Source organism: Salmo trutta, chromosome 17 (assembly GCF_901001165.1).
Source record: "Salmo trutta chromosome 17, fSalTru1.1, whole genome shotgun sequence".
Taxonomy (NCBI): domain Eukaryota; kingdom Metazoa; phylum Chordata; class Actinopteri; order Salmoniformes; family Salmonidae; genus Salmo; species Salmo trutta.
This window is the reverse complement of record NC_042973.1, coordinates 27,164,515-27,180,185: the sequence shown is the minus strand read 5'-3', so window position 1 is coordinate 27,180,185 and position 15,671 is coordinate 27,164,515. Positions and strand designations below refer to the sequence as shown.

Below are 15,671 nucleotides of genomic sequence, written 5' to 3'. Positions count from 1 at the left end.
TATATAATATATATATATATATATATATATATATATATACGTATATATATATATATATATTATATAATATATATACGTATATATATATATATATACGTATGTATATATATATATATATATACACGTATGTATGTGTATGTATGTGTGTATGTTAATTGGTGACTCTTTGGTGTCTTTGCTTAGTTCCGGTATTGTCCCAGAAGTCTGTATGGCTATTTGGCCATTTGTATGCGCTATTGTATATTTGAAGTTACATGTTGACTTTGTAGTTGTGTTTAATCACACTTCAATTGGTTTAGACTGCCTTCTAAGGTATTGGTTTGATGACTTGTTTATTTAATACAAGTTTTTATTTGGTGCATCAGTGGCAAGAAGACCATGAAGTCTCTTCATGTACAGTCCTTAGACACTTTCCGTTCCCTGTTGGGTCATTGGTTTGTGGAGGTGAGTTGTCTTTGCAATGTATGACAGTGAGAAGTTGAGGCAGCCATAACTCATTGCCCAGAGCTATGGTCTTTCCCCGTTAGGTATAGCGGTGTGTTCCCGCTGGGAGCACATCTGTGGTTCGGGGTTGGTTACCAGCGAGCTGGTTTCTCCTTTGTGCCAGCGTGCGCTACTGCAACAATACCCGCCGCAAAGCCACCGACAACTAGGGTTAAGTTTAACAATAAGATTTGGGGGAACATAAGTAATACACCTATTTTTGCACTGTTAAGTCAGCTATGTACTTGTTCTGTAGTTTGTGCTCATTAGGGCAGTTCAAAGTTTGGGCTACTACTGTTCATTTGGTAGTGGCGTTATGGCGTCTATTGAGGATTTTGTCCGTGCTCCTTCTGAAGAGTTGCTTATGCAGTTTACGAAGGAACAGCTTTTGAAGTTGAGTGACTATCATGTTGAGATTAGTGACAACCATCTCAAGGGTACAATGAAGTCTGTCAGCTAATTTGCTTTCCGCTGGTATTTTGAAGGCAGAATTGGGTGAACCTAGTCCTGCTGTATTGGATGTACCAATTGTGTCTAGTACTGGTTTGACATTTGAGCAGAAAAAGGAGTTACTTTTATTGCAGCTAAATCATGACAAACATTTGGAAAGGTTGAAACAGCAAAAATAACTTTATTTGGGAAGGGTGTAGCGGGATTGGAACAAGCTAAACTGTTGCAACATCAGCAGTTAGAACTTGTCAGAAGGCAAGCTTTCAGGTGAATTTTCTTTTAAGAATGACTACTCAACCTCCCCAAACGGGATGTATTTCCCTTGGTCGTTCTCTGCCTTTTGATGTTGCTGGTATTCTCCGGTTGTTGCTTAATTTTACTTAAAATGATCAGGATCTATTTGTTTTTAATGGTATTTGAACGTGTAGCAGACCGTACTTTGAGGTTAGTGTGTTTTGACCAGTAGGACTCAGGAGGCTTATTCATCTTAGTGCTACAGATGGTGACGATTATGGGAAGGTTAAAGCTGCTGTCCTGCATGCTTATGAGTTGATCCCTGAAGCATATCGACAGCATTTCAGAACGTTGAAAGGTGAAAAACAGTCCCATGTTGAGTTTTCACAGGATTTGTTAATTCAATTGTTGGTGTACTGCTTCAGAAGTCACTAGTTTTGAAGATTTGTGCAACCTGGTGGTCCTTGAACAATTTTAAGAATCTGTCCTGCATTGTCTTTCTACCTATATAAATGAACATAAAGTAAGGAGTGCATCTGAAGCTGCTGTTTTGGCAGATGAGTACATACTGACCCACAAAGGCAGTTTTGGAGGGTCCTGTATGTGAGATTGGGGGCAGAGGAACAGTTCAAGTGGATTTCAGTCAGCAAATTCCTTTGGTTCTGGTAATGATGCATTTTCATCTAGATCTGAATGTGGTTCAAGTGGACAGAATGATATAAGTAAAATCTGTAATTATTGTCAAGGTAAAGGCCACTAGAAGAATTTGTCTTGTCCTTGGTAAAAAGGTCAGCAGCTTGGCCAGCACAAATTTAAAACCTGTTAGCTGGGCCTGTTCCTTCATGTTAATCCTGTTGCTCAAGAATTGTCAAACTTTTAGTACTGGTTATTCGCTGTTTGTCTCACAGGGTTATGTTTCACTATTGGGTAGTGATGTGCAAGTGCCAGTAAAGATTCTGCGAGACACTGGTGCCTCTGAAATGTTTGTTTTGGAGTCGTTCTGCCTTTTTCTCTGGAGACAGATACAGGAACCAGTGTCCTGATTCAAGAGCTAGGTTTGAATACGTTGTCTGTACCCTTGCACAAAGTCAAACCTATATCTGACCTAGTGCAAGGAGGTTTCCCTTGGGGTGCCTCCCTTTCTGCCCATTGACGGTGTTCATGTGACTTTGGGTATAAACTTAGCCGTGTCTGGCGTGATACATCTCCTCTGGTGGTATCTCATACCCCATCCCATGTAGGGATTATTGATGAAAATGTACAGAGATTATATGTATTCTCTGCATGCGCTGTGACTCGTGCTATGACCCGTGCTGACACTATGGTCAAAACGGAACTTACACAACACATAGCCGAACAGTTTGATAATCCATTAAATATTTACCTGTGATCTTGTGATGGAGTAGTCCTCTGATCCTACCTTTAAAAGGTTTATTTGAGCAAGTACTTCTGGTTGAGTTAAGGAGTGCTGTCCAGGGTTACTATATTCAATATCAGTTGTTGGTGAGGAAATGGACCACTAACAGCAAAAGTGGTGTGTGTGTGATGCTATTGTTCAGATTGCGGTTCCTTCTAAACTTTGATCTAGTTTTGAAAACATGTAATGATATTTCTGGTCACCTTGGGTTAGTAAAACCTATGATGGAAATTTGCGTAATATTTATTGGCCTTGTTTAAAGACATTTCCGCTTACATCAAAACATGCCATGTTTGTCAGCTGACTGGGAAGCCTAATCGGATGTAAAGGCCATTCCTGCTACAACCTACTCCTGTTACAGGCCAGCCACTTGAGCATTTGATTATTGATTGTGTTGGACCCTTACCCCGTTCTAAAGCTGGTAGCACCTACCTGTTAACTGATGTCAGGCTACGATATATCCTGCAGCCTATCCACTTCGCAACATTACCACAGTCTTGTGAAGGCTTTGTCACAGTTCATCTCTATTCAGTGATCAGGGTTCCAACTTCTCACATATTTGCGCAAGTCTTGAGACAATTGCGTATAAAACATAATCAAGCCAATGCTTATCATGCGCAGAGTCAAGGGGCCCTTGAGCAGTTTCATCAGACTTCGAAGTCACTGTTACATCCTAATTCAGTGCAGTACGCATGTGACTGGGAAGAGGGTTACACTGGTTGCTACTCTCTGTTAAAGAAGTATCACAGAGCACTGGGTGACCTTTCCTAGTGACCTTGTTCTTGGTCATGCTGTGTGGTCCCCTTACTGTATCAGATGATGGGAAGGTGGTTGAGCAGCCCCCAAATCTGTCATGTTTGTGTTTTCTAACACAGGTTGTATGTGTCTTGTGAAATGGCAAAAGAAACTAGCATCCGCTCAGGTGAGGATGAAAAGTTTGTTTGACCGACAAGCTGAGCCGTGACAATTTAGTCCAGGGGACCAGGTTCTGGCCCTGCTGCCCATTGTCGCTTCTCCTTTTCAGGCCAAATTCAGCAGTCCACACTGTGGTTCGCCAATTGTCCGATCTGAACTGTAATTGCTACCCCTGAGCTCAGAAAGGTGAATCAGCTCTGCTATGTCAATTAGTTAAAGCCCTATGCTCATTTGTCTTCTGAATTGGCTAAATCAGAACTGTGCTAAAACTGACGTGGTTAGTCCTGTTCTTTTGGTGGACTCTGATCTGAGGTCAGCCACTCTACCTTCACATACAGTGGCAGTGTGAAGAAGGGGTGCCAGGCCCTGATGGTATTTTGCGTTGTAGGTTGATGAATTTGGAGTTTGTTGGGTCACCTGTCTAATTGTCAAGCAGAATTAACTGATTTGATCACTGATTTTCAGTCTTTGTTTGCTGACACACCTTCTCGTACATGTTTGGCAGTGCACGTTATTGATATTGGGGATGCTGTCCCCATTAAACAGCGTTTTTATCGTGTGTCATTGGGAAGCTACGTCACGTGGACTCGGATGACGTACATGCCTGTTAATGATATCGCCGTACCATCATTCTCCAGTTGGGCCTCTACGTGTCTCTTGGTGAACAAGCCAGATGGTTCTCTTAGATTTTGCACTGACTACCGGAAGGTTAAGTGTGACAACCTGACTGTTACCCACTCCCACGGATGGAAGATTGTGTTGACCAGGTTGGCGCTGCCCGGTTTGTCAGCAAGTTTGATTTACTGAATGGTTACTGGCAGGTGCCTTTGTCATCAAGAGCTTATGAAATATTTGCTTTTATTACTCCATGTCTTTTCTCCTATACTGTCATGAGTTTTGGCCTACGCAACGCTCCTGCTATGTTTCAGCATCTTATGAATAGGGTGATCTCTGGCCTTGAAGGCTGTACTGTTTTATCTAGATGTGGTTGTTTATAGTGACATTTGGGAGCGACATCTGGTGCAGATACAGACTCGGATTGCTTCGCTGAGGCCTGTCTCACTGAACTTAACCAAATGTGAGTTTGCCCAGGCAACCGCGACCTACCTCGGCAGGGTCGTGTTCTCCTGGTGCGTGCTAAAGTGGCCGCTATCTGTTTCCACCGCCCACCACCAAGAAGGAGCTGCAACGCTTCCTAGGTATGGTTGGGTATTATCAGGGGTTTGCTGCATCTTCTCCATGGTTGTAGCACCCCTGACTGATCTGTTGATCTGGACTTCCTGCTGTCAGTGCTTTTGAAAATTTGAGACTGCTCCTTAGCTCTGACCCTGTGTTGGCTGCCCCATGATTGGAACAGCCTTTCAACCTATATGTGGATGCCAGTAATGTGGAGGCAGGTGCCGTGTTGCTTCAAGCAGATGGTGTTGAACATCCTGTTAGCTATTTCTCCTGAAAGTTTATCAGTTGAATTATTCAGTGGTGGAGGCCCTTGCTGCAACGCCCAGATTAAGGCATTTTGAAGTATATGTGGGGTCAGGTGTGGTCCCCATTGTGGTTTACACTGACCGCAACTTTTTTCCTGCACACCATACTTTGCCCAAATCGCAGGATTATGCGCTGGTGTTTGTTCCAGCAGGTGTTCCATTTGGATGTACGACGTGTAAAAGTTGTGGATGTGCTTTCCCGTGCACCGATTTAGTAGATCTTTGGACGCCTTTGTGTTTGTTCTTTTCGGTTGGTGGTCTTGTCCGTTATGTTGCTCTGACTTCTGCTCTCCTGTCGCTCGGTCTCCATTTCTTTCTCTTAAATTGTTGCTTCCAGGTACTGTGGTTGGATGGGGTCATGGGCATCTGGTGGGCATCTTACCTTTTTTTTGTATTTATTTTTTAAAATGGTTTGTATAGAATTGTCAACCTTTATTAGTTATGGTTTTTGACCAGTTGTATTTGTGTGGGTTTTCTTTTCGGGTTCTTAGTCCACGATTTTTATGGGGGGGGTACGCCCCCTCACTCTCCCTGCCTCTGTTTTTGCTTTCATTTGCAGATTGGGGACAGGTGGAGTTGATTGGGTTGAGGTGACAAGTTGCACCTGGGTTTGAGATCAACTAGGAGAAGTTCCTGGTGCCTGGTCCTGGCTCTCTCTCCACAAGCACCGTTTTGATGTGGTTGATTATGTTTTTTGATTAGGTGCACCCTTCAACACTGACACACATTTTACCTTCATCCATGTCTCCATTACACCCCTCACATGCCTACTTTCACACTTCACAGGTTCATTTTCCTTTGTAGTTTTATACTTTAGTTATTTAACAAATATTTGTGTTACTCCTTAACTGCCTACATGGACTCCCTTGCTTGTCACCATCTAAGAGCCAGGTTGTGACAACTGCAGGGAGAGTGGGAGACATAGTAGTTAGCCAAAGACAGCTTTTATTGTGGGGGAGGTGGGTCTTTGGCTCGTCTCTAACGCTTACTCAAAGATGCCTGTGTGAGAATTGTATTTCAACTGGGAGGAAAAACAAGGGAAGACAGGACAACAGTGAGAATGAGGACTGTGAAGTCCTCACAGGAACTTGAGGTCTGTCAGGGGCTTGGAAACTTCTAGACTTTACCCAAGGGAAGAATGTGGGAGATGCAGAATGGAATGTGGAATTTGTCAGAGGGGAGGGGCTGAAGGGATAAGAGACCTCTCTGCTTTGTTACGATTTCCTGTGCTGTGAGGTCAGATGGCCGCAACACAAACTTCACACAACTTCAATTGTACCACACTCAATGTCAGTATTTGAGTAATTGTCTTCTGACAAAGAAGAAATGCTCATATCCCACCTGTTGGGAGTTATGTTTGTTGTTTTTCAGAACATTCAAATAAAATAACTAAGAATGGCTGATCCTACATGGTAAATTCAAAAAGCTTTGCTCTGAAACTCAGAAGAAACTTCCACACAACCTTTTCCTATGTAACCCAACATTCCACTCTATTGACATCATCAGAGCCAATTGACAGTGGGAATATATTTTTCTATTTAACTAGGCAAGTCAGTTAAGAAAATATTCTTATTTATAATGACGGCCAAACCCGGACGACGCTGGGCCAGTTGTGCGCCATCCTATGGGACTCCGAATCACGACCGGATGTGATACAGCTTGGAATATGTATAGCAAGCGTAAAGCACATGGAATTTAAATTTTTCTCTTAGGCAGATGATTGGCTGCATGTCACTTATATAATGGTCTAGAGTAAAGTGTGCTGACTGCTCACCCATTAGTGATGCCTGACCTACAGTATATCCTGAAAGTCCTGTATACAGTATCAAGCTCTGCTGTGGCTTGCAGCAAATAAAACTTATGTTTCTAACCAGGACATCCCATACTCGCATCTCAAAGCCAAGCTGTAAAATACACATCTTTGACTGATACAACTTCAAATTACACCCCCTGTTATGGCTGATACTTAGAATAGTATATTTGTATTTTTTTTTTTCACCCAATTTGCATTTCTATAAATGATAGATGATGCCACAGGTGAAGAGACGTTCTCAGCTGTATTCACTGTGTGGGAGATCCCAGGAGGTTTAGGAGAGCGGTAAACAACGGTGGCTAAATGTTTACGTCTAATTTCACACTGAGCAATAAACGAAATGTCAGAGCAGTTAATGACAATGACGTAACTGTACTATTTTGATACCGATATTTTGTAACTGCACCTTACTACAGTCTGAATCAATCAAACGTGATGAGAGCAACTTTTCATTGTTCAAACAGAACGGAACTATGAAATGGAAAGCTGCAGGACCACTTAAAGAGTGTATGGCTGTGTTCATAGTGTGCATTCCACTGTGTAAGCCCCTTAGTAGACTGGAGATAATTTTCCCTCCCTAACAGCTGTATGACATTGAGTGGACAGTAATTGCAGGCAGACTGCCGCCCCTCTAAAGGCATGGCAGTAAGCCCCTTCCATCTCAAGGTCTCTGGGTTTATTTTCTCATGCCTCTGTTCACGGACAGACAAATTAGGAGATAGTGGGCAGGGGGGTATCAGCCAGCTAACAGCACATTGCCCTGGAGAAGGGGTGGGCACTGCCTGGGAATGGCCTTGAAAGGGTGAGACGCAAGCTGGCTACTAATCTCACATCAGCAGCTCACAGTGTTGAGAGAAGTTTTGTGGTGTTTTATTTTGTGATTGGGAATGCACAAGTTTTGGGGTTGCAGTCTGAACTCAAAGAACTCTCTTCTGTTCTGATCCATATCGTTCTTCTTTGCTCTTCATTCTCTAGTCTTGAGTAAGGTTGGGGTTTGACTCAGCTGCCACATTTCAGTTTTTCCTCAGATTGTTGCAGCACAGCCACATCAAGGACAAACACTGCATGATAGACTATGTGATGACTGATCTCGCAAAGCCAGACATGTCTATGAATATTGCATATCCTCAGACTACCGTCATAGCTGTATAGTTTGGCATGGGAGTCTTGTTGACAGTTGTGTCTTAGCATTACAGACAAATGTGTGGACAGAACTGACTAGATAATAAAGTATCATGACATACAGTAGCTGGTAAACTGGGGAAAGTACAGTAATAGAACCCCTGAGCTACAGTATATATGAATGATTATAAACTGGGTGGTTTGAGCCCTGAATGCTGATTGGCTGAAAGCCGTGGTATATCAGACCGTATACTACAGGTATGACAAAAACATTCTCTTTACTGTTTTAATTACATTGGTATCCAGTTCATAATAGCAATAAGGCACCTCGGGAGTTTGTGGTATATGGCCAATATACTGCGGCTAATGACTGTATCCAGGCACTCTGCGTTGCGTCGTGCAATAGAACAGCCCTTAGCCGTGTGACACATGACGCATGTGTGGCCTTTATGCCGCATCCAAAACAACTGGGAACTCGGAAATCACCCAATTCGGAATTTCAAGTCGTGATGTATTGTTGTCTCTACCTTCTTGCCCTTTGTGCTGTTGTCTGTGCCCAATGTTTGTACCATGTTTTGTGCTGCTACCATGTGTTGCTGCCAAGCTGTGTTGTCAGATGTTGCTGCCTTGCTATGTTGTCTTAGGTCTCTCTTTATGTAGTGTTGTGTTGTCTCTCTTGTCATGATGTGTGTTTTGTCCTATATTTATGTTATTTATTTTACATTTTTTTAATCCCAGCCCCCGTCCCAGCAGGAGGTCTTTTACCTTTTGGTAGGCCGTCATTGTAAATAACAATTTGTTCTTAACTGACTTGCCTAGTTAAATAAAAATAAAACAATTTAATTAAAACTCGGGCCTATTTCTAGAGCTCCGACTTGCTGATCTGAAAATCACTGACATCAAAATTTGACTTAGTTTTATTCCGAGTTCCAAGTTGTCTTGAAAGCAGCATTACTAATAAGTAGATGGGTCGAACAAATGGCTCTTTTTGAATGGTGAAAGAGCCGTTCATTTGGCTCCCTAAATGGCACACTGCCACCACTGCTTGTAGAGCTTTAAACAATGTTTTTCTGCAGATAAATTACAAAATGATTAAATAGAAGGGACAGCGCATCAATCTGGTCGACGGGCATTCCGAGGCTTTTTGGCCCACTGAAAATAGTCGGAAAGCTCATCATTACTAACAAGTTACAGCAGAGCACCCTCATGTGGTCAACAAAGGTATACGCTAGACCAGGATGAACGTACCTAAACTGCTTGTGGGAGTCCAAGTTCAGAGCTGAGAATGTATAAATATGTGAATGTTTTTTTACTAAACAGATATCTTCAAGGTTCTAGTGATGCTGACATGCAACAATTATCATAAGTTAAGAATCTTTGTGCACTTCATTAATATGGAGTTGGTCCCCACTTTGCTGCTATAACAGCCTACACTCTTCTGGGAAGGCTTTCCACCAGATGCTAGAACATTGCTGCGGGGACTTGCTTCCATTCAGCCACAAGAGCATTAGTGAGGTCGGGCACTGATGTTGGGCGATTAGGCCAGGATCGCAGTCGGAATTCCAATTCATCCCAAAGGTATTCGATTTGGTTGAGGTCAGAGCTCTGTGCAGGCCAGTCAAGTTCTTCCACACAGATCTCGACAAACCATTTCTGTATGGACCTCGCATTGTGCACGGGGGCATTGTCATGCTGAAACAAAGTGCCTTCCCCAAACTGTTGCTACAAAGTTGGAAGGACAGAATCGTCTAGAATGTCATTGTATGCGGTAGCGTTAATGTTTCCCTTCACTGGAACTAAGGGGCCTAGCCCAAACCATGAAAAACAGCCCCATACCATTATTACTCCTCCACCAAACTTTACAGTTGGCACTATGCATTGGGGTAGATAGCGTGCTCCTGGCATCCGCCAAACCTAAATTGGTCCGTCGGACTGCCAGATGGTAAAGTGTGATTAATCACTCGAGAACATGGTTCCAATGCTCCTGAGTCCAAAGGCAACGAGCTTAACATCCCTCCAGCCGACGCTTGGCATAGCACATGTTGATCTTAGGCTTGTGTGCGGCTGCTCGGCCATGGAAACCCATTTCATGAAGCTCCCGACGAACAGTTATTGTGCTGAAGTTGCTTCCAGAGGCAGTTTGGAACTCTGTAGTGAGTGTTGCAACCGAGGAGAGACGATGTTTACGCATTAAGCGCATCAGCACTTGGTGGTCCCGTTCTGTGAGCTTGTGTGGCCTACTGCTTTGCGGCTGAGCCGTTGTTTCTCCTAGATGTTTCCCCTTCACAATAACAGCACCTGCAGTTGACCGGGGCAGCTCTAGCTGGGCAGAAATTGTATTAAATTACTTGTTGGAAAGTTGGCATCCTATGACGGTGCCACACTGAAGCCACTGAGCAGTAAGGCCATTCTACTGCCAATGTTTGTCCATCGAGATTGCACGGCTGCGTGCTCGATTTTATACACCTGTCATCAACAGGTCTGGCTGAAATAGCCAAAACCACTAATTTGAAGGGGTGTCCACATACTTTTGTATATATAGTATTTAATATTCACAGGTGATCAGGCACTGCTCATATCAGGTGAGCAGCTGGAACTTATGATTTATCCACATCGTTTCAGTATAGTATAATAGTAAAGCATAGTCTATTTTTCACAGAGAGGTGATATCAATTTTGAGAAATAGCTTGAAAAACGAAATGTTAGTAATCTTGGTCCTCCACACATTTCCATTTTTTTTTATTTTACCTTTATTTTACCAGTTCGGTCTCATTGAGATGACCAAACACTTTTACAAGAGAGACATGGCCAAAATAGCAGCACACAAAGTTGCAGACACGTTTACAACGTAAAACACAAAGAACTACAGTTTAAAAAACACCAATTTACACACTGAACAGCAAGATGATATGGGAAAGTGTGGTGCAACTAGGAGTCAACATATTGACAGCCCCCCCACTTCATTTTCCATAACTTTCCATAATTTCCCATTATAGTGTTAACTTAGCTTTCAACTAATATAAAGGGACAAGCTCCTGAAATGTGGAACTGGAATGTTATTCTCCATGTCTCCGTACAGCCTTTGGCACAATCACCAAACACAGTCAAGTGAGCACAGGCGATAGTTTTCATTTGTCTGTTGGACAAAAATGGGAGCTGTTTCAATATGGCCTTATAAATAAAAAAATGACCAGTGATGTAATCTCCGAAGAGCGAATGAATGCCAGCCTACTCTCATGTAGAGGATACAGTGATGTGTGAGAGCTTTGGAGTCAGTAATAAACCTCAGCGCCCAATGGTACACAGTGTCCAGCATACATAATGACTCCACAGGGGCATACATGTACAAGATATCAGCATAATCAATTACAGGGACAAAAATAGCGGAAACAAGCCAATTTCGCACTTCAAAAGAAAAACATGACTTATTATGAAAATAAAAACTAAACTTGAGCCTAAGCTTTTTCACAAGACCTTTGACTTGAGGTTTAAAGGTGAGACACTCATCTATCAAGAAACCAAGTTCTTGTAAGTTGCCACTCTTTCTATTTGCTTGTCCTGCATAGTGACTATACATGGAAGAGTATGAGGTTTCATCTTAGATTTTGTGAAAACCATCAACTGTACATTACAAGAACATAGTCAAAGTAGGGGGCCTGGCTGACCTCAGATCAACAACGGATGCCACTTTGCTATTGGCTGACAAATTGATCGCATCATCAAACGCCAGTGTTCATCCTCTGACCTCTTTCCCTTTCCAAAGGTGACCTGGCCAACCAGGCGTTTGGCTGACTTCCTGTCTGCATGGATCTCGTACACAGAGACCACAATGCAGCACGCCCTGATCTGTGGGTCTGGCAGGGTGAACATCATGACTTCGTTGAAGACGGTCACTTCACACAGGGTCTTAGCAGTGGACTTCTGGTGCCGCAGCTTGAACTGGTTGCAGAGGACACTGATCCTGGCGTACAAACGAACTAGAAAAATGAAACTAACTTTTTTAAACAATCACCAATCAATCCTACCTGTATCTACAATGCAACAGTATGCAATGTCTGCTCAATAATTAGTTTATCACACAAGAAAAGTGGCATTTACCTTGGTCTTTTTTACTTTGCTGAGGCAGTGCCCTGATCTTCAGCAGACCCACCTCCAGTCTCTGGAGGGTGTGGAGGTATTTTAGAGAGAGAAGCACCTCTCCAACCATGTCCTGGAAATTGTAATACTGTATTACTAAAGTCATGACAGTACACAGACAGGTTTGATATCACTTGAACATACTGTGTATTTATTTGGACAGTGAAGCTAAAAGTTAGAATTTGGCTCTATACTCCAGCATTTTGGATTTGAGATCAAATGTTTTATATTTATTTATTTAGCCTTTATTTAACTAGGCAAGTCATGAGGCGACAGTACAGAATGTCACCTTTAATTTGAGGGTTTCTGTATACATATCAATTTTACCGTTTAGAAATGAAAGCACTTTATGTATCTAGCCCCCCCATCTGAAGGTGTCAAGTATTTGGAACAATTCACTTACAGTGTATTCAATTTAGTCAAAGTTTAGTATTTGGTCCCAAATTCCTAGCACACAATGACTACATCACATGTGTGACTCTACAAACTTGTTAGATGCATTTGCAGTTTTTTTTGTTGTTTGTGTTTCTTGATTACGTTTTGCCCAATATAAATGAATGCTACATTTATTGCATCATTTTGGAGTCACTTTGTAAATAAGAATATAATACCGGTCAAAGGTTTTAGAACACCTACTCATTCAAGGGTTTTTCTTTATTTTACTATTTTCTACATTGAAGAATAACTGAAATAACACATGGAATCATGTGGCAACCAAAAAAGTGTTAAACAAATCAAAATATATTTTAGATTCTTCAAAGTAGCCACCCTTTGCCTTGATGACAGCTTGCACACTCTTACCAGTCAAAAGTTTGGACACACCTACTCATTCAAGGGTTTTTCTTTATTTTTTACTATTTTCTACATTATAGAATAATCGTGAAGACATCAAAACTATGGAATAGCACATATGGAATCATGTAGTAACCCAAAAAGTGTTAAACAAATCAAAATATATTTTTTGTTTAACACTTTTTGGGTTACTACATGATTCCATATGTGTTATTCCATAGTTTTGATGTCTTCACTATTATTCTATAATGTAGAAAATAGTAAAACAAATTAAGAAAAACCCTTGAATGAGTAGGTTTATCCAAACCGTTGACTGGTACTGTGCATGTAGCAGAAAAGCTGTAAAAAACAAACAAGATATGTGTCCTCCAAAGAGTGGATGGGTTAAAAAAAATAACAAATATATATAACACACTATAAGTGAATTTGTCCAAATACTTCAAATTGGGGGCATAGACACATAGTGCTTTCATTTCTAAATGGTAAAACATATGTATGAAAATACCCTCAAATAGAAGATGACATTCTGAGCTGTCGCCTCATATAAAACATTTGATCTCAAATCCAAAATGCTGGAGTATAAAGTCAAAATCAATGTTTTAGCTTCACTGACCAAATAAATACGTAGTGGAGTGTAGGTACAGATAGAGTGTATCATCCACCTTTTGTGGTGTCTGTAGATCCTCCAGTACTTCAAGAGGGTATGTGATTTTCATATCACACAGAGAAACTCTGACCTCTCCCAGGAACCCATGCCTGGAGAACTTATCAAAGTCTCTGACCTGCAGAAAAGAGGAAATAATTTTGGTTATCTGATTTAATTAGCTAATCAATGTAACACCACGTTATGTACCTCAAACCTGACGGTGGTGTGAGGGACATCCTCCTCCTCCATAGAGTAGGAGAACTGGTCCCCAAACGTAGGGCTGCTGCTGTCCTTCACTATACGGGACTGCCACTCATGGAGCAAACACTGCAGTGAAGGAGAGGACTGCTCCTCCTTCTCCTCCTCATTATCATGCCTGGCCCATAGCAGCCGAACCCTCACAAAGGGGTCCACACTGCGGCTGAAGTCCCTGACCGGCAGGCCCCGGGCCTCCAGGACGGTGACCACCAGTCTGGACTGCAGCTGGTCATAGTAGAGGGAGAAGCGCAAGGAGCCCTTCACCTCCTCGTCCAGCTGGTTTCCCAGGCTGGGCAGCTCCACATGGCTGCCCATGGACAGGCAACGGCTCAACCTCCGTGCATCTTCATGGAGCTTCTCCACCTGGGGAACAGATATGGTCATACTGTCTATTTCAGTGCGTTCTCTAAACCACAGCTCACTGAGATAAACCCTGTTTGATTTACGTGCATTCAAGAACAGCACGACTGCAAAGATACACACAGAATGTTAGCTATTCATCATAGTAGAAGCTTGTTGCTCCATATTTCAGTGTAGACATAAGACAAAATGGGAGAGTGTTCCTTGTGAGTAACCAAAGGAATTAATGGTTACAAGTAATAGAGTGCTCTAACCTTAAAATTAGGCCTCTGGGTTTCCGTGTGGAGGTCTCCTGTCTTTGCTGGCTTGCCATCAGATGAAAGTAAGTCATCCACTGCATTAAATAGAGAATTCAAGCAGCATAACAACTTGTCTCCTGTTCATGAGCCAAAGTCTTATCCAAAAAATATAGGAGTTTGCGATAAAGAATGTTCAGTACTTTAATTATTATTCCATCCAGTTCTACTGTACATTGGTACTTGACCCATATATGGACCAACAACCAACTGATAACTTATTCATTTTAGTTAACTTACCAGGTTCCTTTGGAGCCTGTGAGCAGTAGCGGTAGAATTGCCACACCAGAATGCCCATAGCAATCAGGAAGAGGGTTACAGAGATTCCCAGGATACAGTACTTGACCTCTTCATTGAAGGGCATGCGTAGGTCCCCAATAGACAGGTCTACAGTGGGAAGGAAACTCATGTCTCTCTGCCATCTAAAACCCTGCAGAGCAGGATGCCATATCATTTCAGCACTTGTAATGTTCTATTCAAATCATATATTTACCCAGGTGTCCTACAGTATATGCAAAATGTGTGCAATTCTCAATGGTTAAACAACATTCATGATATCCAGTAACAAACTTTAGACCACAGTCTCCTCTATGGAATGTTACTTGAACATTTTCATGTTCGACCCATCATAGGTTCATATTATTAATGCACATTTACATTTTAGAGATACATGTTTTTAGTTAGTGTTGCTCTATAACAACTGTCATAACAAGGAAATTATATCAGATAAGTAAACTAAAGATATCTATCATATCATCTGGCTCCCCAATAACATGTTACAGTATTACACATAATGTACAAGTACTGTATATATAAAGTCACCCTATATCCTTAATCACTCTATTCTGTCCATTCATTTACAATTGGCAGATACAAATATACAGTAACACACTGGCAAACATCATCTGATAGAACTACAGTTATGGTAAAAGACTAAACACAATGTGATATGTGTGAAATAAGAAAATAAGACTTAATACCTTATGACATCATCCGTCTGTCCCTCTCCATTCACTGTCACCTGAGTCCATTACCATACATTCATCCTCTGGCAAAATGACTTACTGATCCCATCAGTATCTGCCTATCCACCACCTGGTTTAACAGGTTTGATTAGTTTCTAAGGAAGTTTCAAGACTGCCTCGTCTTATTGTGCTTTCTCCACAAGCAGCCTTGTCATTTGTAGATAGACGGTTTCACATTACTCTCTGGCTCATTGTTCCACCAGCACTATTTGCAAAGCCACTGCTAGATAAGGTTTATC

General features: G+C 41.9%; 1 protein-coding gene across 3 annotated transcripts; it reads right to left on the bottom strand.

Annotated features, from left to right (window-relative positions):
• Nucleotides 1-10,640: 10,640 nt before the first annotated feature.
• LOC115151971 (synaptotagmin 1) lies at nucleotides 10,641-15,671 on the bottom strand. 3 transcript variants are annotated; one of them, XM_029696356.1, is made up of 7 exons: nucleotides 15,388-15,671; nucleotides 14,648-14,829; nucleotides 14,366-14,445; nucleotides 13,701-14,114; nucleotides 13,510-13,629; nucleotides 12,017-12,128; nucleotides 10,641-11,895 (listed from the first exon to the last, which is right to left on the bottom strand). In XM_029696356.1, the coding sequence occupies exons 2-7, from the start codon at nucleotides 14,814-14,816 to the stop codon at nucleotides 11,585-11,587; spliced, it is 1,206 nt and encodes a 401-aa protein (XP_029552216.1). In that variant the 5' UTR covers nucleotides 14,817-14,829; nucleotides 15,388-15,671; the 3' UTR covers nucleotides 10,641-11,584. The 3 variants fall into 3 exon arrangements, with proteins under 3 accessions (XP_029552216.1, XP_029552215.1, XP_029552217.1); XM_029696355.1 differs by having other exon boundaries at nucleotides 14,648-14,837; nucleotides 15,388-15,670; XM_029696357.1 differs by having other exon boundaries at nucleotides 14,648-14,794; nucleotides 15,388-15,670.